We start from the raw sequence: 27,378 nt of genomic DNA, 5'->3' as shown, positions 1-27,378 counted from the left end.
TCTCAGTATTCAGACCAGTGCTGTAGCAATGCATCACTTCTTTTCCACGATGTTTCCACTGCTAGCCATTATTGGGCATGTGAGCGCCGACCGATCTTACAGATCTGAGCTGACGGTGTCGAATGGGATGACGTGGGGAGATTGGGGGCCTGTGCAAATGTGTCCAAGTGGAACATATGCCGCAGAGGTTTCTTTGAAGGTAAGTTGGGCATTAATTATTTTGCTAGTATGGGGGTGGATGAGTAGTCTGGAAATCCAGACCTAAATCTAAAAGATCAATAGGTCTGGGGTCGAATACTGAAACTCGGCCAGCTCGAGGGGCGGCACCAAGCCTGCATTTGAAAATCTCACTGCACGCAATAGGATAACACTATGACCAATCACAACAAAAAATCCCATACGCTTCGCTACCTGCGGAGCTATCTGGTAGATTAGACTTTTGGCGTATCCGGTCGGCAAAAACGCCCTTCTTGCAAAGGAAGGATTTGAGCGGTGTTTTCTGTTCCTGTTTTCGATAAAAAGCCAAGTCTAACTCGTTCATTGTAGCGGCCAAAGCCGTTTCAAACAACTGGTGTTAATCCATAGCCATCTTGCAATGTTTACTAATGACTTTTACGTCACAGTGCTGTTGTCATCTGTTTAGCTCCGCCTCTATCAGATAACCCGATGTGATTGGTGCAGCTCAAATCCAGGGGCATATTTAATGAGCATCATTACTCGACACCAGAGTAACTCGCTGAGCAAATTCAACTTGTGCTCTTGCAAGAACTCTGGATTACCAGGGTAGTGGATGAGTGCTTCAAAGGTTGAAACCTGTGGAGTTGCTGTTTGTCATTTAATTCCAGGTTTCTAAAGTTCATGTCCATTAAAGAGCATGGAGATAAATGTTACTATGGGTTGGGTTAAGGTTACCTCTTTCAAACGGAAGATTGTCTTGTTCTTTTAAGGTGGAAGGGGCTCTTCTTTTTGGTGGTGACGATACAGCGCTCAATGGGATTACTGTTTTCTGTGTCGATCAGTCCAAAAACCCAAAGCAGTACAGCTCAATTACGTCCACCGTAGGAGGGTAATGGACTCAGATTATTAACAATTATTGCATTAAGTGTTTAAGCTATTTAAGTAAATTGAGGATTTTCTTTAATGATTGATTTGATCAGGAACCCTCTTTGTGTGTTTTCTTCAGCTGGGGTGACTGGGGAAAGGTTCAAAGGTGTCGTGGGTACTTGACAGCTTTCCAGCTGAGAGTTGAACCTTCCCAAGGATCTGGAGATGATACGGCCGCAAACAACATCAAGTGAGTTTTGTGGTGCTAAGTTATAACATCTCTTACTCCGTGTAAACCTTTTACGCCATCATCCTGGGTTTATTTGTCCTTAAATAGCTTCTAGTTTCCCCATATCAGTAGCTTGGTTAATCTCACACTCGCAGTCGTGCTGCTGTTCAAGATTGCAGTGATTAGGCTGCCGGCTGCAGGTGATCATGTGACTAACATTCAATCCAACAACACAATTACATATTTTATCATAATATTGTCACATCTGAATTTTTTCCCAGGTTCAAATGCAGTGGAGGTGAAGAGCTGGAACGTACCAGCACAAGCTGGGGTGAGTGGGGCGAATGGAGCCCAACCTGTATGGGAACAGGAATCTGCGGCATACAGACCCGGGTAGAAGCGTCACAGGGAGACGGAGACGACACCGCTCTCAATGACGTGCGCATGTTCTGCTGCGATTAAGGTGATGTGGTCGCAATCAAAAACTCAGACTGACACACTGCAGATCAACTAAATCTGTTTATTCTTTCAGGTTTAAGAGGATGACAACAAGAACAGCAAGAAGATCAAATGTATTGTAATTATTCATCATACTATGATAAACTAACAAACCATGTCATACAACAGTTTTGTATTGTAAATCTGTAAAGTCAGCCGGTCATATCATAAAAAGATAAAGCCTAACCGGATGATCGGGACATTTGCACCCCGCTTTTGTAGTTGAACTTATCTCATTCATTCTTGTAGGTTCGTGACTCTTCTGAAGACTCCTGAACTTCTGCTGAAACGGTGGCCAAATATCAGCAATAAAGACTTTCTAAACTGAACCTTGTAGTTTCACATTGTTTTGCACAACACTTTACATCAGATTGTTCACTACATTAGTGCATGTGGCAGATGGTCTAAAGCAGTGGTTCTCAAACCTGTCTTGGAGGACCACTAACACTGCATGTTTTCACATGGGTTAATGAGCTGATGAGTTGAATCAGGTGTGTTTGATTAGGGAGACAACGAAAACATGCAGTGTTAGTGGTCCTCCAGGACAGATTTGAGAACCACTGGTCTAAAGTGCCTTATATTGCATTCAAAAGCAATTGTCTTCTCCATTAATGCATTCCCTGAGAATGACTAGCGTAATCTAAAGGAACACTACATTAAAGTGTAATAATGTAGCGTTACCGTAAACATTTTGCCTTTTTTAAAGACATAAATGCTTGTTTGGCTAAAATGGCACAATGCACGTTCAGAAAATGATTTGATGTAAAAGAAATTCAAACCTCATTTTAATACTTTAATATTTGAGAAGACTGTAAACTCACTCCTGCAGTAAATCTCACAAACAGTGCCAGAATCAAGAATAAGTTATAATTCTGTATTCAAAGACTGTTATAATCTGAGTTTATGTTTGGATGGGTGTGTCATGTTTCAGTTCTGTGCCTCAGTTTCTCTATTTCAGTCGGTCTCCTAGGCAGGTTACAAGTGGTTTAAGGGCAGTTAATTTAGTTAGTCTTGCAATATACAATTTATACAATATATTTGATTATATGCATAAATATATACTGTTATTAAAAATTGTTGATAAAGAATTTTATATATATACATACAAACATATACATCCATACATTTTCAGTCCGATGTTATACATCAAAGAGAGATAAACTAATATTCTTCTTTTAAATTACTAAAGTGGATTTAGAGGGTGACAAAGCAGCAGAGCCAAAAGGGCAACTATGGCAAATATACCAGGGCACTACATATAAGGCACTTGAAGACCCGTAAAAGCATGTGGAGGTCCTCTTTACCTGCACACTAGACAATGCCATGTTTTGGTTTTAATATTTTTTTTTTAAATAAATAAAATAAAATGAAATATACACTACTGTTCAGAAGTTGAGATCGATAAGATTTAAAACGTTTAAAATGTTTTTAAAAGAAGTCTCTTTTGCTCAAAGCTGCATTGATTTGATAAAAAAAAACAGTAACATTGTGAAATATTGTGACTATTTTCTATGTGAATATCTAGTAAAATGTAATGTATTCCTGTGATCAAAGCTGTATTTTCAGCATCATTGCTCCAGTCTTCAGTGTCACATGATCCTTCAGAAATCACTCTAATATGATGATTTGATGCTCAAGAAACATTTATGATTATTATCAGTGTTGAAAACAGTTCATATTTGTGTGGAAACCGTCATACATTGTATTTTTCAGGATTCTTTGATGATTAGAAAGTTCAAAAGAACAGCATTTATTTGAAATGGCATCTTTTGTTACATTATAAATGTCTTTTTCGTCCTTCGGATGAGACGTTAAACCGAGGTCCTGACTCTCTGTGGTCATTAAAAATCCCATGGCCAAATTCGCCCCTTGGCCTCTGTCCATCATGGCCTCCTAATCATCCCCATTTACTGATTGGCTTCATCACTGTCTCCTCTCCACCAGTAAGCTGGTGTGTGGTCAAAACTGGCACCATTATGATGGGGATTTCCCGGGGGATTCTGCCGATGGCACACGATAACGGGATACTTGTGTTTTTGTTCCATCTCCCTGGACGAGCTGTGGATTACACCTGTCGACATCTGAAGATCCAGTCCCTGCAGAACCATGTGAGTTTTTAAACATAAATTTATTGTTACCAGTTTATGTGTTCTAGTGTTTCTGTTTGTTTAATCCTCATATAGTGACGCGGAAATAAATCGGCATGATGAATCAATAATTATGATGATGTTTCTTAATTTATAGAGATAATTATTAGATTGCTAGTGAATTTCTAAAGCCTGTTGTTTGTGTATTGAGTTTGACTGATCATTTTCAGAATAACACAGTAATCATTTAATAAAAGTCAAAGATTCAGATTATAGTTTGATGTTTCTTATTTGACATTTTATCATGTTATCATTTTATCAGTCATTGTTAATATTTCACCATTCATGAAAGCGTTTTATCCCTGTATGAATGTGTGTGTGTATCTGTGACATAAACCAGCTCTTCTGTTTTTATCATCAGGGTTTCTAAACTTCTGCTGCTGCTGTTTTGCTTTATCAGATATAGCGGTCAGTATCATTTCTGTTGATAAATTGTAACAATGTTTGATTATCAGTTCCCTGTTGATCCAGTCGATTGTTTCTCTTCTACACCAAGTGACTTTGCTTGACATTTGTGGTCAATTATGGAAATTACCCAGCGTATATTACATCACTGACATGACATCATTCAGTTCATCTATTAATAAAGTTCAGGAATTCACTGCGACTGCAGTATTTTAGCAGACGTGATTCTGATCTTCCCCTGTTCATGAATGAAGCTCTGAAAGGCCACAATACACAATACTGTCCTAAAGTGGATCAGGCATTAACTGTGAATAAAGTGAGAATAATCCGCTGGGATTTAGACACGTATGGTGTTTAAAATCCATTATATTGTTCTGTGTGTTTGTAGAAACCACTCCTCGATCTGTGACGGGGAAGAAAGGAGGAAACGCCACCCTATCGTGTGGATTTGAGGACAGAGACATTTCAGATATAGTTTTAAGCAGACTCTCAAAAAACATCCTTGCTTGTCAGAATGAAGAATGTGAGAGTAAAAACAGTTTACAGTCACTGACACTGGAACATACAGAGTTCTGGATTATGAAGGAGAAACCTTGATCACAGTCTCAGGTGAGAGAAGATCAGAGGATGAGGAAAGATATTATTTTTGGACAGCTGAGGTTTATTCAACTATTCTCTACAGAATCTGCAGAAACAAAGAAGACAGAGGATAACAAACCTAAAGACACTGAACAACATATTAAGTAAAACAGGAGACAGTGAGAGATTTGCAAAACTGGGGTTCTCTTCCCACTTTCCAGATATGAGGTTTTGGACTGTGTCTGTTTGGACTGACGCCAAAATGAATGGGAGTCAATGGGATGCTAACAGCAGGTGGGGGTCCGCTAGCCAATGGCGGCGCCCGGGGGTGGTACGGAATTCGAGCGCCGAATTACCCCCCTGGGGCCGGTTTCACAAAGATAGACTTTGACTATGGCTTAGATATAGTAGATAGTCAGACTTCAGATAGACATCTAAATCAGACCGTTGCACAAAGCACTTAAGACTCTGACTATCTTAAGTAGGACTACACTGCAATGCATTCTGGGTAAAATAAGACACTTTTCAAAACAAAAAACATGGCGGATCGAGTAAGCGCATTCAACCGCTCAGTGCAGTTTACCCCAGCCGAAAATATGTGTTTGTTGGAGGAGTATAAATGACGGAGTATGTTTTTTACCACTGTTCGATCGCGCCCGTGCCTCTTTCTCTCTCTGACACACACACACACACACACACACACATTCCAGCATTGCAATCTTGACATCGCAGCCTGTTATTATGCAGCGTTCACACCAAACGCGAATATAGCGTCAGATTCGCGTCTATCGCGTCTAGTTCGACGCTTAAACATTTTGAATCCATTCGCGCGTCCAAGGCGAATAGGACGCGCGTATAAAGCGAGCGTTTGAAGCGAAATAGACGGGCATTCAGAGCTATGACTCCACTACAACTCTACTACCCCCTGTTTGAGCAGTCACGGTGTATTGCATTTCACGCATCACCCGTGACGCTTGCGTATGAAAGGGAGCGCGTCGATCGTTGCTCGCGTTGACTATGTAACGGCCCTAAAGCCGCTTGTCCACCAGCGTCTGATCAATTTTTGTTTCCGACGCGACGCCTGTGATGTTTTCGCTGCTTGGTAAATATGAAACCATAGCAACGCCCATACACAAATTCTCACCGCCGAGTTTCCATTGGCTGCTGCCCCGCGTTTTGACGCTCTCATTTGCATAAAGTATCCACCGAGATACTTTTTTGCAGCGCCGCTGTTGACCAAATCGACGCGACCCATCATGCTTTGCGGGGGCGTTTTTGCTGCCTGACGTAGTTCCATAGGAAATGAATGGGCCTTGGCGTCGCGCAGGGGCGGAGCGGGGGGGTGGCTAATTGGGCTTAAGCCCCGAATGTTTTGTCAAAAGCCCCGAATCTTTTAGGTTTTTTAAAATAACAAACTTTTGTTTCATTTCCTCTCAGTCTTTCTGACTGGAGCGGCAAAAAATGAAACAAAAGCTCTATTACCGTGCGTGGTAGCGGACGGTAATGCATCGCGCATCACTCAGCTTGTTTGCCAACTGCCAATAAAAACTAACGAAGAAGAATTTAAATCTTCTTCGTCATTGTCATCAGGGGCTGGCGGGCTGTTGTATGTTTCACCGGCGTCGTAGCGAGCTTACTGGCTAACCGGCTGAAGTTAATATGGACATAACAAAGTTTTTTATACGGAACACTAACAGTAAACCTCACCGGCCGGAGAGAGATTCAGAAGCAGCGTCAGACGAACCGCGGACAATGTAATGATATGATGTAATGATGTTTACACCAAATTCCAATTTTACCTATGTAGGCTAAAGTTGCCAGGGGTGAAAATGATTTATCCTTAACATTTTTGGTGTTTTGGATTCACTACAGCTGGAGAACAATTAAATACAAAATAGGTTGTAGGCTCTACTGAGTGATTTTTTATTTATTTTTTACTGAGAAACTATTATCATTTTCCCAGATAGTGTATAGATTTTTAGGCATTCTATTATCTCAAACAGCCTGAAAAATAGTACATTTAGCTGACGTAAATGGGAAAACAATCTCCCCGGGGGAGTATGCCCCCGGATCCCCCTAGGTTTGGGCTAAGCCCCGAATATTTACATCGTCTGGCTCCACCCCTGGCGTCGCATCAGAAATCGAGACGCTGGTGGACAAGCGGCTTAACAGTTACAAGGACATTTTACTTGGGAATGTAGTAAGAAGAAATGTTTAAATTATTAGCCATTTTCCCTTTTCTTTTGGCAGTTTGTAATGTAACTGATTGTTACTGCTGGTTGCCAAGGTAACATAGAGTCTTAGACCTAAGTTAGCCTGGGGGTAAGAGGTGTCTAATTTTTTTGGTCTAAATTAAGTCAGTCTTTATTTTTGTGAAACAGTCTAACTTGCATTAGTCTATGAGCAAATTTTAGACTTGTCTATAGACCGGTCTAAAATAGCTTTGTGAAACCGGCCCCAGCTGGTTGCAATGGAACGTTCTATTGAGTTTAGCCTCTTGGTACTTCTATACTTTTTGCTCTCTGATAGCAGTATCTTCAGGCTAAAGTAAACCGGAAGTTCGTTCCCGGCTTGTTCTACGTTGCCATAGCGATCATGGGAAAGGTCAGAGTTCGGGAAAGTTGTGAATATTATGCCCTTATCACACGTTTGCAGTGTCTCACGCGTTCAGTCATGTGAAGTGACAATGACGCAGCACTTTGTTGTACGAATTGTAACAGAAACTAATTGAGTTTGTTTGTTTTATTACAGAACCGCACGTTTATCCACGTTTGTCCAGCTGACCATATCACACAAACCCATCACGCACACTGAACATCGCAGCACACGAAGCTACAGGCCTCACTGTTAATATCTCATCACATTAACCCTGTCAGGACCAGACAAAGATGGCGGCTGCTGGTCTTTCAAAGAGGGGAAGCTCATTTTCGCCCTACATCATAAAAATGATTAATTTATTTATACGTAAATTCTACGTTCCTTTTCAAGAAAATGCTCTGTGAAAAATGAATGTAATAATATAATAAAGGTATAAATAATAATATAATAAAGTATAATAATAATGCTACTAATAATAAGATATTTTTTAAATTATTTTAATAATTATTTTTGAATTATTACTACTACTAATAATATATAAAATATAATAAGTAATAATATAATAAAGGTATAAATGTATAATTGTGTGAAATGTATTATGAAAATTGGCTAGCAATTTCGACAAGCAAATACCAAGAAATATGTTGCAGAAGTTTGTCTTTGAAAAATCCACGATGGGACTGAGCTCGAACAGCTTCAACATCAGCGATTTTTTATCGTATGAAATCGCTGTCAAACAAAAGGAGACGCAGCCTTTCGACAGACCCTCCAATCATCACGCGGAAGCCCAGCGTCCAGGCCAGCCCACTCCCCGTTCACCCCCATGCTGCGTTCCAGTCCACTTTTAGACACGCACTTGCGAACTTCCCTAAGCCCTTCCCCTCGGGGGAATCCCTGCCGCCATTTTGAAGTGCGTTCCACTTCGTGAAGTGGACGAGGGAAGTTTATATGGACAGACCCTCGTTCCCTCGATTTTGACCGAGGGAGCGAGTCTACTTCAAATGTACACTTCAGGCACCTATATGTCCCACAATGCAGTACGATTGTGACGTCACCACAGATCTCGTCTAATCACCACCACAACAGACAACTCTATGATATATTAATTATATATTTTTTAAATTTAAAACAACCCAAACACACCTATAAACATTTGGATGCTGCATTAAACAAATTCTTAAAGGGAACAAAATGTAAATAATAAATCAACTCCACAGCTGATTCCAAGTGATCAAGGGCTTAGGATGTTCCAGTTCAGACCATTGCAGTTTCCGCCAGTAGTGGGCACTCGCAATGACGTACATCCGAGTGAATGAGACGAAGGGAAGTTAGCGAGTGAAGGGCATGACAATTTTGGACTGGAACGCAGCACCAGAGAAGCTGAGCTTCCATGGGCGGGACATAATCGCAGCATTTATCCAATGACCGTCTAGTTTCGAAGCGCTGAAAAAAAAACTGTTCAGAGCAGCTCCACTGAAGTCAATGGAAGCTGGGCTTCAACAGGGAAATGCGCTGTGACGCTACGGGAATGAATGAGAAGGAAATCGAGTCAGCCGACCTATGTAAATGATTCTGAACGAACTCGTCTTTGAGATGAACGTTTTCTAACGCATTTTTAGTCAATAAAATGTTACAATAGTACATATTTGACCATTAATTTTTTGGCATTATAGGGGAAGCCGAGCTTCCCTTGCAGTCTTAAAGAAATCGCCACTGCTACTAACATGTAACCGCCTGTTCGAGTTCCAATGTGAAGGCATCGCGTCTGAGGATATCTGCACCCTCCTTCCATTAAGTGGACTTTCTCTGGAATACTTGGGACTTGTTAAGACTGAGTACTCTTATTAACACCACTTCACTGCCTTATCTCAACATCATTGTGTCTTTTGAATCAAAGCAGGTTGTTTCATTGTTTGGTTATTTTGCGTAGGCCTACGCTGTTTTATTGTGACATATTTACATTTTGTTGACATTGTGAGAAAATAATTCATTCTTTTATTTGACCAATTAATACATTGAGTGAATTTGACTCGTGACTCTGGCTTTTTTACTCCTCTCCTAGTTACTGGACATTAATGGTGTAAATAATCCTCTAAAGTGATTTAGAACCGTAATAGCAATCAGTGCATACTACAGCCTTCACTACACTGGCCATGGTCTTGGCTAAGCCAAAAATACATGACCCGGCAGCGCCGGGGTTGAAACATCACCATGTCCTCCAGTAAAATGTAAAACATAAAAATGACAATAGCCAGTTCTGGCTCAATAGCTGTTTACTCAATTATATCAAATGAATTATCAGGATGGCAGCTGTCCTCTAGGCGCTAGGAGCGGTGATCAGAAACACCTGGTTACGCAATTAGGAGATCCTACGAGGGCTACATGGTTCGGCCTTCAAAGGATGCAGCCTTCCCATTGGTGCACAGCTACAAGCTGTGTCCCAAAGTGAAGGCTGCGTCCTTCGAAGGCCGTATTTGAAGGCCGGATGGCCATATTTGAAGGCCGATTGCATCACCGCGGTGCGACGAAACGTCACAGCGGCGCGACGAAGGACGTCCCAATTCAAAGACTGCATCCTTTGAAGGGCGCATTTGAAGGCCAATTGCGTCACCGCGGCGCGATGAAGGCTGTCCCAATTCAGTTATGCATCCTTCGAAGGCCGCATTCGAAGGCCAGTTGCGTCATCACGGCGCGACGAAGGCTAAAAGTGACGCCAAATGCACCCTTCTTTCACCGTGAAAGGAAGGATACAAAAACGGATCCTTAGTGGCCTATCCTACCCCATAAGTCATTGCGCGCCGGTGACGAAAGCATTTTCATTTGAAAAAATGGCGTCCTCGAGTTCGGAGGTTGAGGGAAAAATCACTGTTAAATGTAAGTATTATGTTTTCATTTACTTAAATAGCTAGCGAAACCACAGCCAAAAGCCACAAGTTTTTATTTCTTATAAACTTCATCTTAACTCCTTTGTTACCATTGGGTGGCTTTATTTGTCAGGTGGTTAGACGCAAAACTTGTGCTAATTACTTTAATAATTTTCAGGGAGCAAGGAGCAGACCGCTGTGTTTATTAAACTGCGGTCTGAAAACGACCATTTATTTACTGGGGTGAAAAACTCTGCCAGCGTGGCTTGGAGGTAAGACAACACCTACTTGTAAAATTTGCAGTAGTCTGTCTCACTTGTGTATTAGAATAGATATCATTCACCCTAGAAAACCCACAACAATAAGAAAAGCAGTAGATGATGCAATGGGCTTCACTTTTATGTGTTTTGGTAGTGCTGTCATGCAAGTAATGTTTACAAAGGTTTTAGCCGCATTTGAGTATCCAGAAATATGATTTCTAAACTATTTTGAATGCATGTCCTGATGTGTCTTTTTTCAGTTTTAACAATGCACTGATGTTAATATTTCATTTGCACCCCTGTGTTATAATTTTTCATAAGTGCCCTTTTCTGCTTTTTAGAGCAATTCTGGAGAAAATTAGGCTAAAGGGGAAGGTAACCCCCATGCAGGCAAAAAAAAAAAAAAGGGACAACTCAAAAAAAAAATACAAAGTAAGAAAGTTAATACACACATCTTTGCTGAAATGTATTGTGCTGTTGTTGTTAACAAGCCATGGTTAATTTGCTCTGCCTTAGGATTGCAAGTGTCCTGGGACAGGAGAGGGAGTGGGTGGGAAACCCACTGCTGAAACGTGGCCCTGGTTTGTCCTCATGGATGAGCTGTTGGGGCAGAGGCATTCTACCAATCCCCCTGTCCTCATCGCCTCAATCCCTGAGGACAGACCAGGGTCAAGTTCAGCAGTGGGTGGCCACAGTGAGGAGCCAGCACCAGCACCCGTAGCAGCAGCACCCACACCTGCACCCGCACCAGCACCAGCACCAGCAGAAGCACCTGCACCAGCACCCACACCTGCACCACCAGCACCAGCAGAAGCACCTGCACCAGCACCCACACCTGCACCACCACCACCAGCACCAGCAGAAGCACCTGCACCAGCACCCACACCGGCACCACCACCACCAGCACCAGCACCAGCACCAGCAGAAGCACCTGCACCAGCACCCACACCTGCACCACCACCACCAGCACCAGCAGAAGCACCTGCACCCGCACCCGCACCACCAGCAGAAGCACCTGCACCAGCACCCACACCTGCACCACCACCACCAGCACCAGCAGAAGCACCTGCACCAGCACCCACACCTGCAGCAGAAGCACCCGCACCAGCACCACCAGCACCAGCAGAAGCACCTGCACCACCAGCACCAGCAGAAGAACCCGCACCAGCACCACCAGCACCAGCAGAAGCACCTGCACCAGCACCCACACCACCACCACCACCAGCAGCAGAAGCACCTGCACCCGCACCCACACCTGCACCACCACCACCAGCAGAAGCACCTGCACCAGCACCCACACCTGCACCACCACCACCACCACCACCAGCACCAGCAGAAGCACCTGCACCAGCACCCACACCTGCACCACCACCACCAGCACCAGCAGAAGCACCCGCACCCGCACCACCAGCAGAAGCACCTGCACCAGCACCCACACCTGCACCACCACCACCAGCACCAGCAGAAGCACCTGCACCAGCACCCACACCTGCACCACCAGCAGAAGCACCTGCACCAGCACCCACACCTGCACCACCACCACCAGCACCACCACCAGCAGAAGCACCTGCACCCACACCTGCACCACCACCACCCGCACCAGCACCCGCACCCGCAGCACCAGCACGGAGAAAGCGGGACTATGAGGAGGAGATGCTGGACCTCATTAGAGAGGACATGGCTCTGGAGGCAGAGGAGAGGAGAGCTCGAGAGAGCAGGGAGAGGATGGACAGGCTGTTTGCGCTTCTTGAGCGTATGGTGGAGATTTTTTTTTTTTTTATGTATATGTAAAAGAGGATTTTCTTTTTATTTACATTAAATGGAAAGAGGAAACTTAAGTTTTGTACAGTTTATTTTAATCTTAGTTATATTAAATGTATTTTTTTCAAACTTGTGTACAGTTAATTTAAAATGAATAATAAACATTATTTTTGTTCCATTTCTGTGCATTGTTTATTTTTTAAGTAACTTAATGTGTTGGGATATGAAATAAAAAAGGAACAGTTCTTGACATTGCTTTTTTTTTTAATGATGCGTTTGACAGCCAATTTGAAAACAAACAATATTTTATACAATAATAACATTTGGAAAAAATAAAAAATATTAATATTAAAGAGGTATATTCACTGTATTTATTTAAGAGGTATATTTCACTGTGTTTATTTATTGTTTTGTGTTTTATGCTTCGACTGCGTTAAAACAAAGCACACTGGAATCATGCCTGAATAAGATCACCATGATCAAGAGAATAAAATACATAAAAATCGCATCTTCATAAGGTAACTTAGCCTATAACTAAACATTTGAACAGCTTTATGTGTATTTTTTTCATAAGTAGCCTATCATAACATGACAAGTACGGTCTCAACTTGTGTAGCTGCTATTCCAGCAATTAAGGACGCAACTTCTGAATTGGGATGTAGCAAACCAGTTTACTTTACCTGGCCACGGTCTTGACAAAGCCGGAGATACATCACCCGGCGGCGCCTGGGATGCAACATCCCCACCATCTCCTCCAGTAAAACATAAAATAAAAAAAAATAAAATGATGTAGTCTTGCTCCATTTTTATTTTTAATAGATGCCGCGTAGGATGGCAGCTCTCCTATCTCAGCGTTGCTAGGCGACAGCATAATGGGGAACACCTGGTGGCAATTACAATCCTACGAAGGTTAGACTCGGAGCGTCCTTCGACGGCTGGGTAGGCTGGGTCCTTAGAAGGACGTAGCCTTCACTTTGGGACACAGTCTTTTATGTCCTTGAACACACAGACATAAACACACACACACACACACACTTCTGCTCCTCCTTCTCATTGGTAAGACTAGTGCAAATATTACAAATAGGTCATTAAACTAATATTAGCACAAGTTTTGCCTCAAACCACCTGACAAATGAAGCCACACAATGGTGACAGAGTTAAGATGAAGTTTATAAGAAAGAAAAACTTGTGGCTTTTAACAATGGTTTCACTAGCTGTTTGAGTACATGAAAACATAATACATTTAAATGTGAATTTTCCATCCACCACTGAACTCTCGGCCATCTTTTTTTTAAATAAAAATGCAGTTGTCACCGGCGCGCATTAATTTATGGGGTAGGACAGGCCGCTAAGGATCCTTTTATGTATCCTTCCTTTCACGGGGAAACAAAGGGTGCTTTTGGCATCGCTTTTGAATCAGGGTAGCCTTTGTCGTGCCGCGGTGACGCAAACGGCATTCAAATGCGACCTTCATATTGCACAGCTACTTCTAGAACCTTAAAAGGGAATCAGCCATCTTGGTTGAGTTTACATGAGTTCAAGGACATTAAAAGGTGAAGATTAGAACCTAACTTCAGTGGGAAACAACAGGGGCCTGTTTCAAAAAGGAGGTTCAACCAACTCTGAGTTAAAACTTGAACTCTGAGTTGACTTACCCTGAGATGGGAAACTCTGAGTTTTCAGTTACAGAACAGCTAAAATGAGTTAGTTCAATCAACTCTGAGTTGACCTACTCTGAGTTAAGCGCGTGCACCACAACTATAAAAAGCCATTATCAATGGAGCGCAGATATCACAGTAATTATTACATTAATCTAATTACACTGTTGAAGATAACATTGATAACTATTTTAGAGTAACTTACCCAACTGTTATAATATCAGAGGTGAAACTGGAAGAACATTAGGCCTATGTTATTCAACCTAATTTTAATTTTCATGTAGGGACAATCCTGCAGGCATTAAAAGAACAAGGCAGCAGCTGAAAATTAAATATAAAAACATAATTCAATCAGGTAAGGCTTGAGCATATCATGGGTGAAGGCTACCTGACTTTACAAACATTTGACATATTAAATAACTAAAGCATCCAGTGTCTAGCAGTGCAGCAGCATTTACAGCTGAGGGAATTCCTGGACGGACTTCATCAGAGCCAGTCACTCCCGAAGATCCAAGGGCCTTCATAAAATGTAAGAGGTTTACATATGTGTTATTTTTTATATATGCTATTTTTGATATTTCCATTTATTTTACTTTGAGGTTGGGTTTTTTTTGTTGGTCCTAACAGATTCTGATGGTAATATTTGTCTTTTGGAGCCTCCTGTCCCAACAGAACCCCAGGCAGTCGTAAGTCGCCGACTCAATACACCCGAAATTAAATAGTGTTATAAAGTGTACTCGACCAAATGCTCATCTTCACAGGACGATGTGGATAAATAGTTTCTGCTGCCACAGAGAGGCCTACAGAGGTAATTTTAATATTATGTGTCTACACATCAAACAATCTACCCATTCAGATTTTTTCACATTTTTATGTGGATAATCTAAGTTTAAATCTAAGTATAAACGGGTATTCTTATCTCTCCCTCCGCCTCCAGAGTGTGGAAGAACAGCAGGAGGACGGTCCATCAACATCTGGTGCACAGATGAACACATTTCAGTGATTTCCAGTAAATGTCACAGTTTAATTCTGTAGAATTTGTTTAGAACTGCATTATGTAACTCTAATCTACTACTGTATTTTCAGTTGCCAGTTAAGGAGTTATATAGACTTCATCTTATTAAAAAAAAAATAGAAAAAAAAATGCAGTAAAAATAGCAATATTTTATTTATTAATAAAATATAAATTTTATAAATAAAAATTTACTGAAAGAATGAATGAGGTGTTTAAACACCGCTTCCCCTTTAAAAAAGGGGAGGAGACCGATAGGAACTCTGGGTTTACTGAAGAAAACCTGCTCCCGACCAGGTTAGGTTCACAGAGTAAGTTACCATGGTAACTGACTCTGAGTATAAGTTACCGCTCTTTCAGAAACGGGCTTGACTTACTCTGCTTTCTCAGGTTTAACATACCTCCCATTCTGAAACAGAAAACTCAGAGTTTCCCTCATTTCAGGGTTAACATACTCAGAGTTTTCACTTAACCTCCTTTCTGAAACAGGCCCCTGGAGTATTAAAAAAAACCCTAAAGAGCTAAAGCCAACAAGCCCAGAGTTGACAACACCTTTGACCCAAAGCGTGATCATCTGCTGTATATATATATATATATATACCGCTTAACTCGTTGATTGAGTTGATTAACTGAATGTTCTCCACACGTGTTTAATTAGGTTTGATTATCTTAATTATGTTAATGTGCTCCTCCCGAACTTTGTTAATAAAACATCATTTCTTAATATGCCAAATATGGTAGGGGTTGATCTTTGAGTACTTTGATTGGATGGAATGGACATCGTGGTTAATGACTCTTGTGTATAAATAGGAGGCTTCTTCCTTATGGTATTATATTGTCTCTGCTTTATCATTTTCTGCAGATAGTCTATCTAAAAACTAATATAATTCTCAGTATTCAGACCAGTGCTGTAGCAATGCATCACTTCTTTTCCATGATGTTTTCACTGCTAGCCATTATTGGGCATGTGAGCGCCGACCGATCTTACAGATCTGAGCTGACGGTGTCGAATGGGATGACGTGGGGAGATTGGGGGCCTGTGCAAATGTGTCCAAGTGGAACATACGCCGCAGAGGTTTCTTTGAAGGTAAGTTGGGCATTAATTATTTTGCTAGTATGGGGGTGGATGAGTAGTCTGGAAATCCAGACCTAAATCTAAAAGATCAATAGGTCTGGGGTCGAATACTGAAACTCGACCAGCTCGAGGGGCGGCACCAAGCCTGCATTTGAAAATCTCACTGCACGCAATAGGATAACACTATGACCAATCACAACAAAAAATCCCATACGCTTCGCTACCTGCGGAGCTATCTGGTAGATTAGACTTTTGGCGTATCCGGTCGGCAAAAACGCCCTTCTTGCAAAGGAAGGATTTGAGCAGCGTCTTCTGTTCCTGTTTTCGATAAAAAGCCAAGTCTAACTCGTTCATTGTAGCGGCCAAAGCCGTTTCAAACAACTGGTGTTAATCCATAGCCATCTTGCAATGTTTACTAATGACTTTTACATCACAGCGCTGTTGTCATCTGTTTAGCTCCGCCTCTATCAGATAACCCGATGTGATTGGTGCAGCTCAAATCGAGGGGCATATTTAATGAGCATCATGACTCGACACCAGAGTAACTCGCTGAGCAAATTCAACTTGTGCTCTTGCAAGAACTCTGGATTACCAGGGTAGTGGATGAGTGCTTCAAAGGTTGAAACCTGTGGAGTTGCTGTTTGTCATTTAATTCCAGGTTTCTAAAGTTCATGTCCATTAAAGAGCATGGAGATAAATGTTACTATGGGTTGGGTTAAGGTTACCTCTTTCAAACGGAAGATTGTCTTGTTCTTTTAAGGTGGAAGGGGCTCTTCTTTTTGGTGGTGACGATACAGCGCTCAATGGGATTACTGTTTTCTGTGTCGATCAGTCCAAAAACCCAAAGCAGTACAGCTCAATTACGTCCACCGTAGGAGGGTAATGGACTCAGATTATTAACAATTATTGCATTAAGTGTTTAAGCTATTTAAGTAAATTGAGGATTTTCTTTAATGATTGATTTGATCAGGAAACCTCTTTGTGTGTTTTCTTCAGCTGGGGTGACTGGGGAAAGGTTCAAAGGTGTCGTGGGTACTTGACAGCTTTCCAGCTGAGAGTTGAACCTTCCCAAGGATCTGGAGATGATACGGCCGCAAACAACATCAAGTGAGTTTTGTGGTGCTAAGTTATAACATCTCTTACTCCGTGTAAACCTTTTACGCCATCATCCTGGGTTTATTTGTCCTTAAATAGCTTCTAGTTTCCCCATATCAGTAGCTTGGTTAATCTCACACTCGCAGTCGTGCTGCTGTTCAAGATTGCAGTGATTAGGCTGCCGGCTGCAGGTGATCATGTGACTAACATTCAATCCAACAACACAATTACATATTTTATCATAATATTGTCACATCTGAATTTTTTCCCAGGTTCAAATGCAGTGGAGGTGAAGAGCTGGAACGTACCAGCACAAGCTGGGGTGAGTGGGGCGAATGGAGCCCAACCTGTATGGGAACAGGAATCTGCGGCATACAGACCCGGGTAGAACCGTCACAGGGAGACGGAGACGACACCGCTCTCAATAACGTGCGCATGTTCTGCTGCGATTAAGGTGATGTGGTCGCAATCAAAAACTCAGACTGACACACTGCAGATCAACTAAATCTGTTTATTCTTTCAGGTTTAAAATGGTAAATGGACGACATTTTAAGAAGACAGGTTTAAGAGGATGACAACAAGAACAGCAAGAAGATCAAATGTATTGTATTTGCACCCCGCTTTTGTAGTTGAACTTATCTCATTCATTCTTGTAGGTTCGTGATTCTTCTGAAGACTCCTGAACTTCTGCTGAAACTGTGGTCAAATATCAGCAATAAAGACTTTCTAAACTGAACCTTGTAGTTTCACATTGTTTTGCACAACACTTTACATCAGATTGTTCACTACATTAGTGCATGTGGCAGATGATCTAAAGCAGTGGTTCTCAAACCTGTCTTGGAGGACCACTAACACTGCATGTTTTCACTTGGGTTAATGAGCTGATGAGTTGAATCAGGTGTGTTTGATTAGGGAGACAACGAAAACATGCAGTGTTAGTGGTCCTCCAGGACAGATTTGAGAACCACTGGTCTAAAGTGCCTTATATTGCATTCAAAAGCAATTGTCTTCTCCATTAATGCATTCCCTGAGAATGACTAGCGTAATCTACAGGAACACTACATTAAAGTGTAATAGTAACGTTACCGTAAACGTTTTGCCTTTCTAAAGACATAAATGCTTGTTTGGCTAAAATGGCACAATGCACGTTCAGAAAATGATTTGATGTAAAAGAAATTCAAACCTCATTTTAATACTTTAATATTTGAGAAGACTGTAAACTCACTCCTGCAGTAAATCTCACAAACAGTGCCAGAATCAAGAATAAGTTATAATTCTGTATTCAAAGACTGTTATAATCTGAGTTTATGTTTGGATGGGTGTGTCATGTTTCAGTTCTGTGCCTCAGTTTCTCTATTTCAGTCGGTCTCCTAGGCAGGTTACAAATGGTTTAAGGGCAGTTAATTTAGTTAGTCTTGCAATATACAATATATTTGATTATATGCATAAATATGCTGTTTATTAAAAATTGTTGATAAAGAATTTTATATATATACATACAAACATATACATTCATACATTTTCAGTCCGATGTTATACATCAAAGAGAGAAACTAATATTCTTCTTTTAAATTACTAAAGTGGATTTAGAGGGTGACAAAGGGGCAACTATGGCAAATATACCAGGGCACTACATATAAGGCACTTGAAGACCCGTAAAAGCATGTGGAGGTCCTCTTTACCTGCACACTAGACAATGCCATGTTTTGGTTTTAATATTTTTTTTTTTAAATAAATAAAATAAAATGAAATATACACTACTGTTCAGAAGTTGAGATCGATAAGATTTAAAACGTTTAAAATGTTTTTAAAAGAAGTCTCTTTTGCTCAAAGCTGCATTGATTTGATAAAAAAAAACAGTAACATTGTGAAATATTGTGACTATTTTCTATGTGAATATCTAGTAAAATGTAATGTATTCCTGTGATCAAAGCTGTATTTTCAGCATCTTTGCTCCAGTCTTCAGTGTCACATGATCCTTCAGAAATCACTCTAATATGATGATTTGATGCTCAAGAAACATTTATGATTATTATCAATGTTGAAAACAGTTCATATTTGTGTGGAAACCGTCATACATTGTATTTTTCAGGATTCTTTGATGATTAGAAAGTTCAAAAGAACAGCATTTATTTGTAATGGCATCTTTTGTTACGTTATAAATGTCTTTTTTGTCCTTCGGATGAGACGTTAAACCGAGGTCCTGACTCTCTGTGGTCATTAAAAATCCCATGGCCAAATTCGCCCCTTGGCCTCTGTCCATCATGGCCTCCTAATCATCCCCATTTACTGATTGGCTTCATCACTGTCTCCTCTCCACCAGTAAGCTGGTGTGTGGTCAAAACTGGCACCATTATGATGGGGATTTCCCGGGGGATTCAGCCGATGACACACGATAACGGGATACTTGTGTTTTTGTTCCATCTCCCTGGACGAGCTGTGGATTACAACTGTCGACATCTGAAGATCCAGTCCCTGCAGAACCATGTGAGTTTTTAAATATAAAGCTTGTTTTGTGTTATAGTGTTTCTGTTTGTTTAATCCTCATATAGTGACGCGGAAATAAATCGGCATGATGAATCAATAATTATGATGTTTCTTAATTTATAGAGATAATTATTAGATTGCTAGTGAATTTCTAAAGCCTGTTGTTTGTGTATTGAGTTTGACTGATCATTTTCAGAATAACACAGTAATCATTTAATAAAAAACAAAGATTCAGATTATAGTTTGATGTTTCTTATTTGACATTTTATCATGTTATCATTTTATCAGTCATTGTTAATATTTCACCATTCATGAAAGCGTTTTATCCCTGTATGAATGTGTGTCTGAATCTGTGACATAAACAGCTCTTCTGTTTTTATCATCAGGGTTTCTAAACTTCTGCTGCTGCTGTTTTGCTTTATCAAATATAGCGGTCAGTAGCATTTCTGTTGATAAATTGTAACAATGTTTGATTATCAGTTCCCTGTTGATCCAGTCGATTGTTTCTCTTTTACACCAAGTGATTTTGCTTGACATTTGTGGTCAATAATGGAAATTACCCAGCATATATTACATCATCACTGACATGACATCATTCAGTTCATCTATTAATAAAGTTCAGGAATTACAGGAATTAATAAAGTTCAGGAATTCACTGCGACTGCAGTATTTTAGCAGACGTGATTCTGATCTTCCCCTGTTCATGTATGAAGCTCTGAAAGGCCACAATACTCAATACTGTCCTAAAGTGGATCAGGCATTAACTGTGAATAAAGTGAGAATAATCCGCTGGGATTTAGACACGTATGGTGTTTAAAATCCATTATATTTTTTCTGTGTGTTTCCCGATCTGTGACGGCGAAGAAAGGAGGAAACGCCACCCTGTCGTGTGGATTTGAGGACAGAGACATTTCAGATATAGTTTTAAGCAGACTCTCAAAAAACGTCCTTGCTTGTCAGAATGAAGAATGTGAGAGTAAAAACAGTTTACAGTCACTGACACTGGAACATACAGAGTTCTGGATTATGAAGGAGAAACCTTGATCACAGTCTCAGGTGAGAGAAGATCAGAGGATGAGGAGAGATATTATTTTTGGACAGCTTTGGACAGCTGAGGTTTATTCAACTATTCTCTACAGAATCTGCAGAAACAAAGAAGACAGAGGATAACAAACCTAAAGACACTGAACAACATATTAAGTAAAACAGGAGACAGTGAGAGATTTGCAAAACTGGGGTTCTCTTCCCACTTTCCAGATATGTCCTTCGGATGAGACGTAAAACCGAGGTCCTGACTCTCTGTGGTCATTAAAAATCCCATGGCATTTCTCGTAAAGAGTAGGGGTGTAACCCCGGTGTCCTGGCCACATTCCACACATTGCCCCTTACCAATCATGGCCTCCTAATAATCCCCTTACATTGAATTGGCTCTATCACTCTCTCTCCTTTCTCCACCTATAGCTGGTGTGTGGTGAGCACACTGGCGCCGTTGTACTGTGGCTGCCGTCGCATCATCCAAGTGGATGCTGCACACTGGTGGTGGTTGAGGAGAGACCCCTGATATGATTGTAAAGCGCTTTGGGTGTACAGTAGTACATATGAAAGCGCTATATAAATGCCTCATTCATTCATTCATTCATTCATTCATATGAGGTTTTGGACTGTGTCTGTTTGGACTGACGCCAAAATGAATGGGAGTCAATGGGATGCTAACAGCAGGTGGGGGTCCGCTAGCCAATGGCGGCGCTCGGGGGTGGTACGGAATTCGAGCGCCGAATTACCCGGTTTCACAAAGATAGACTTTGACTATGGCTTAGATATAGTAGATAGTCAGACTTCAGATAGACATCTAAATCAGACCGTTGCACAAAGCACTTAAGACTCTGACTATCTTAAAGGTATAGCGGAGGATTTTCTTTTTCCGGGTGGGTAGTGTAAACTATTGGTCCACCTAAGTGTCAATCATTCTGGTGATATGTTTACGTAAGGCCGTCGTACGTGCTCGTCCCTTAGTTTTCGCTTTCTGCACATGCACTTTCAGGTGTTTATGTGTGGTGAGCTAGAGCTAAGCCATTCATTGAAGCTCGCCGTTTCACCGGGTCCTTTGAAAATGTCTGAGGGTCGCAAGAGAAAAAGTTTGTACGAACTGTATGAGAAGAAGAGAAAGGCCTCAGAAGAGAGAAACAAGATCAGAGTGTTTTTGGGAGATTGTTTCACACGATGGCGTGCGCTGAAAACACAGGTCGGGCTTCCCACTGATGCCTCAGTCGCGAAGTTTCTACTCGACAGGTAAAGTTACTATTTGGAGAAAAAGTGCAAATCTTCTTTGGAAAGTAATCTTGTATGAGTGATGCCGACAGCAACAGGAGAACCTCGCACACGTTTAATAGGCGTTCCCTCTCGGGAGCAGTGTGTTGCGCATGTGCATTTTTTTCAAAAAGTGGAGAGGGCGGTTCTTATCTAAAATTCGGAAAGATCCTCCGCTATACCTTTAAGTAGGACTACACGGCAATGCATTCTGGGTAAAAAAAGACACTTTTCAAAACAAAAAACATGGCGGATCGAGTAAGCGCATTCAACCGCTCAGTGCAGTTTACCCCAGCCGAAAATATGTGTTTGTTGGAGGAGTATAAATGACGGAGTATGTTTTTTACCACTGTTCGATCGCGCCCGTGCCTCTCTCTCTCTCTGACACACACACACACACACACACACACACACACATTCCAGCATTGCAATCTTGACATCGCAGCCTGTTATTATGCAGCATTCTCACCAAACGCGAATAGAGCGTCAAATTCGCGTCTATCGCGTCTAGTTCGACGCTTAAACATTTTGAATCCAATCGGATTCGGACGCGCGTATAAAGTGAGCGTTTGAAGCGAAATAGACGGGCATTCAGAGCTATGACACCACTACGACTCTACTACCCCCAGTTTGAGCAGTCACGGTGTATTGCATTTCACGCATCGCCCGTGACGCTTGCGTATGAATCGTTGATCGTTGCTCGCGTTGACTATGTAACGGCCCTAACAGTTACAAGGACATTTTACTTTGTAGTAACATGAAGAAATGTTTAAATTATTAGCCATTTTCCCTTTTCTTTTGGCCATTTGTAATGTAACTGATTGTTACTGCTGGTTGCCAAGGTAACAGAGTCTTAGACCTAAGTTAGCCTGGGGGTAAGAGGTGTCTAATTTTTTTGGTCTAAATTAAGTCAGTCTTTATTTTTGTGAAACAGTCTAACTTGCATTAGACTATGAGCAAATTTTAGACTTGTCTAACACTATAGACTCTAAAATAGCTTTGTGAAACCGGCCCCAGCTGGTTGCAATGGAACGTTCTATTGAGTTTCGCCTCTTGGTACTTCTATACTTTTTGCTCTCTGATAGCAGTATCTTCAGGCTAAAGTAAACCGGAAGTTCGTTCCCGGCTTGTTCTACGTTGCCATAGCGATCATGGGAAAGGTCAGAGTTCGGGAAAGTTGTGAATATTATGCCCTTATCAGACGTTTGCAGTGTCTCACGCGTTCAGTCATGTGAAGTGACAATGACGCAGCACTTTGTTGTACGAATTGTAACAGAAACTAATTGAGTTTGTTTGTTTTATTACAGAACCGCACGTTTATCCACGTTTGTCCAGCTGACCATATCACACAAACCCATCACGCACACTGAACATCGCAGCACACGAAGCTACAGGCCTCACTGTTAATATCTCATCACATAAACCCTGTCAGGACCAGACAAAGATGGCGGCTGCTGGTCTTTCAAAGAGGGGAAGCTCATTTTCGGCCTACATCATAAAAATTATTAATTTATTTATACGTAAATTCTACGTTCCTTTTCAAGAAAATGCTCTGTGAAAAATGAATGTAATAATATAATAAAGGTATAAATAATAATATAATAAAGTATAATAATAATGCTACTAATAATAAGATATTTTTTTAATTATTTTAATAATTATTTTTGAATTATTACTACTACTAATAATATATAAAATATAATAAGTAATAATATAATAAAGGTATAAATGTATAATTGTGTGAAATGTATTATGAAAATTGGCTAGCAATTTCGACAAGCAAATACCAAGAAATATGTTGCAGAAGTTTGTCTTTGAAAACTCCACGATGGGACTGAGCTTGAACAGCTTCAACATCAGTGATTTTTTATTGTATGAAATCGCTGTCAATCAAAAGGAGACGCAGCCTTTCGACAGACCCTCCAATCATCACGCGGAAGCCCAGCGTCCAGGCCAGCCCACTCTCCGTTCACCCCCAGAGAAGCTGAGCTTCCATGGGCGGGACATAATCGCAGCATTTATCCAATGACCGTCTAGTTTCGAAGCGCTGAAAAAAAACTGTTCAGAGCAGCTCCACTGAAGTCAATGGAAGCTGGGCTTCAACAGGGAAATGCGCTGTGACGCTACGGGAATGAATGAGAAGGAAATCGAGTCAGCCGACCTATGTAAATGATTCTGAACGAACTCGTCTTTGAGATGAACGTTTTCTAACGCATTTTTAGTCAATAAAATGTTACAATAGTACATATTTGACCATTAATTTTTTGGCATTATAGGGGAAGCCGAGCTTCCCTTGCAGTCTTAAAGAAATCGCCACTGCTACTAACATGTAACCGCCTGTTCGAGTTCCAATGTGAAGGCATCGCGTCTGAGGATATCTGCACCCTCCTTCCATTAAGTGGACTTTCTCTGGAATACTTGGGACTTGTTAAGACTGAGTACTCTTATTAACACCACTTCACTGCCTTATCTCAACATCATTGTGTCTTTTGAATCAAAGCAGGTTGTTTTATTGTTTGGTTATTTTGCGTAGGCCTACGCTGTTTTATTGTGACATATTTACATTTTGTTGACATTGTGAGAAAATAATTCATTCTTTTATTTGACCAATTTATACATTGAGTGAATTTGACTCGTGACTCTGGCTTTTTTACTCCTCTCCTAGTTACTGGACATTAATGGTGTAAATAATCCTCTAAAGTGATTTAGAACCGTAATAGCAATCAGTGCATACTACAGCCTTCACTACACTGGCCATGGTCTTGGCTAAGCCAAAAATACATGACCCGGCAGCGCCGGGGCTGAAACATCACCATGTCCTCCAGTAAAATGTAAAACATAAAAATGACAATAGCCAGTTCTGGCTCAATAGCTGTTTACTCAATTATATCAAATGAATTATCAGGATGGCAGCTGTCCTCTAGGCGCTAGGAGCGGTGATCAGAAACACCTGGTTACGCAATTAGGAGATCCTACGAGGGCTACATGGTTCGGCCTTCAAAGGATGCAGCCTTCCCATTGGTGCACAGCTACAAGCTGTGTCCCAAAGTGAAGGCTGCGTCCTTCGAAGGCCGTATTTGAAGGCCGGATGGCCATATTTGAAGGCCGATTGCATCACCGCGGTGCGACGAAACGTCACAGCGGCGCGACGAAGGACGTCCCAATTCAAAGACTGCATCCTTTGAAGGGCGCATTTGAAGGTCGATTGCGTCACCGCGGTGCGATGAAGGCTGTCCCAATTCAGTTATGCATCCTTCGAAGGCCGCATTCGAAGGCCAGTTGCGTCATCACGGCGCGACGAAGGCTAAAAGTGACGCCAAATGCACCCTTCTTTCACCGTGAAAGGAAGGATACAAAAACGGATCCTTAGTGGCCTATCCTACCCCATAAGTCATTGCGCGCCGGTGACGAAAGCATTTTCATTTGAAAAAATGGCGTCCTCGAGTTCGGAGGTTGAGGGAAAATTCACTGTTAAATGTAAGTATTATGTTTTCATTTACTTAAATAGCTAGCGAAACCACAGTCAAAAGCCACAAGTTTTTATTTCATATAAACTTCATCTTAACTCCTTTGTTACCATTGGGTGGCTTTATTTGTCAGGTGGTTAGACGCAAAACTTGTGCTAATTACTTTAATAATTTAAAGTAAAGCACGGAGCAGACCGCTGTGTTTATTAAACTGCGGTCTGAAAACAACCAGCATCTTTTGCAGCGATTTTTGTGTGAGCATATCAGTGAACACCCCTGACCACTCTGTGAGTTTCACGTCTTTGTAAACGAAAGTTTAATGCGTTTTATGAAGGATTGTTCCAGTGCACCTATACACCCATTCTAGAGGTTTTGGGGAAAGCGAAATAAACCTAAAATTCTCGGGACAGCAGCATGTGTCCAAATTTTAATCTTAACCGTTCTATTTCATCAGAAACGATCTGTAAACAGGGCTTTAAGTGTAAAATACCGAACTTGTCCTTTAATTATGTTTTTTGCAAATGTATTTTTCATTTAACTTACATGAGGTACAAAGGTGTGGTGCACCTCCAGCGCTTTCAGGAAGATGGATCGGAACCTGGTCTTCATCATCCCAAAAGCACGCTCTATAATGGAGCGTGCCCTGGAATGATGGAGATTAAAGCGCTGGGCTCCCACACCTCGTACTGGCCTCTTGTAGGGAGTGATGAGGGGGAGTGGGTGTTGGAGACACGGGTACCCTCCGTCTGCGAGGATGAAGTGCCCTGGAGGAGGGTACACTGACCTCCTGTACAGTGGGCTGTACCGGAGCACTCGTGCGTCATGCACTGACCCCGGCCAGCCCACGTAGGTGTCAATGAAGCGGCCCTGATGGTCACAAACAGCCTGCAGGATGATGGACGGAAACAGTTTCCTATAGCATTGACCATCAGGGCCGCTTGGAGGCTTGATGCGGACATGGCAGAGGTCTGTGCACGCCACTGATATGTTCGATCAACTTTACTAAACCGACGTTTGGCATAAAAAAAAGCGCTGTATGTCAGTAGATATATAGTCGAAACGCATTTGTTTATACTTTTTGTTATTTCACTATAACAGAAAAAGCGGTAGAGTGGCGCGCATGCGCTGTGCACGAGAGAACTCACTGGTAACCACAGCAACCGCTCAGCGCAATATTGAAAACATCACATTCATTTTTTTCTCACTTTGTATAACAATTATAATTCCAATTGCGCTGCACACGTTGTGTTGAAACCTGTGCAATTACTTGGAAAAAAGCGACATAGTAACAGAAATGTGTTGGACAGAAAACAGTAATCCAGACTTGTAGCAGAGAATGACAGATGTCTATCCTAGAGTGCTTTTCATTTATAATGATGGATTTATGTTTCCAGATGAGAACTATTATATATATTACACTACATAATTGTGTTTGTCACTTGTACCTGTTAACAGCAAATTAACAGCACTTGCCAAAACCATCAACAACCATTCAAAGGTCTCTTTTAATGTAATTTCAAACATCAAAAGTGTAAAGAAAATCTTTCCTTTAGATTTGGCACAGCAGGTTTTAGCTCATATCGGTCTCAGATGGTGATGGATTCATCATTTAGTGTCAAAGCTGCTCAGATCCTGGAGAAAATATTAGCGGAGCCCTTTTCTGTTCTTCTTTACTGGAAAGATCTGCAGATGAAAAACACACACATTTGTGTAGAAGTCTTTTTTTAATCACTGGATAAAGTTTTCATGCTAGCTCAAGAAAAATAGTTTATCTACATCTATTTATCACATGAGATTGTAAGTAACGGGAGAATATGTGTGTAAAGTGTGTAATATCTGCTCTTTTCTCATGTGAAACTGTGAGGTGTTCTGAACACGACATAGAGACAGTG

At 41.3% G+C, this 27,378-nt stretch overlaps 1 protein-coding gene and 1 long non-coding RNA gene across 2 annotated transcripts in view; both read left to right on the top strand.

Moving 5' to 3' along the window:
• LOC307163783 overlaps positions 1 to 27,378 on the top strand; it is a 485,677-nt gene that overhangs the window by 190,719 nt on the left and 267,580 nt on the right. The window lies entirely within an intron of this gene.
• On the top strand, positions 50 to 17,946 carry LOC307162993 (vitelline membrane outer layer protein 1 homolog; the record flags this gene model as incomplete). Its single annotated transcript, XM_079878785.1, has 5 exons — positions 50 to 199; positions 948 to 1,066; positions 1,184 to 1,294; positions 1,555 to 1,736; positions 17,882 to 17,946. 4 exons carry the CDS (start codon positions 50 to 52, stop codon positions 1,733 to 1,735), a joined length of 561 nt encoding a protein of 186 aa, XP_079734911.1. The 3' UTR covers position 1,736; positions 17,882 to 17,946.

This window comes from Squalius cephalus (genome assembly GCF_949319135.1).
Source record: "Squalius cephalus genome assembly, chromosome: 8".
Lineage (NCBI taxonomy): Eukaryota > Metazoa > Chordata > Actinopteri > Cypriniformes > Leuciscidae > Squalius > Squalius cephalus.
The sequence above is the reverse complement of the archived record's forward strand: the minus strand, read 5'-3'. Positions and strand labels throughout refer to the sequence as shown.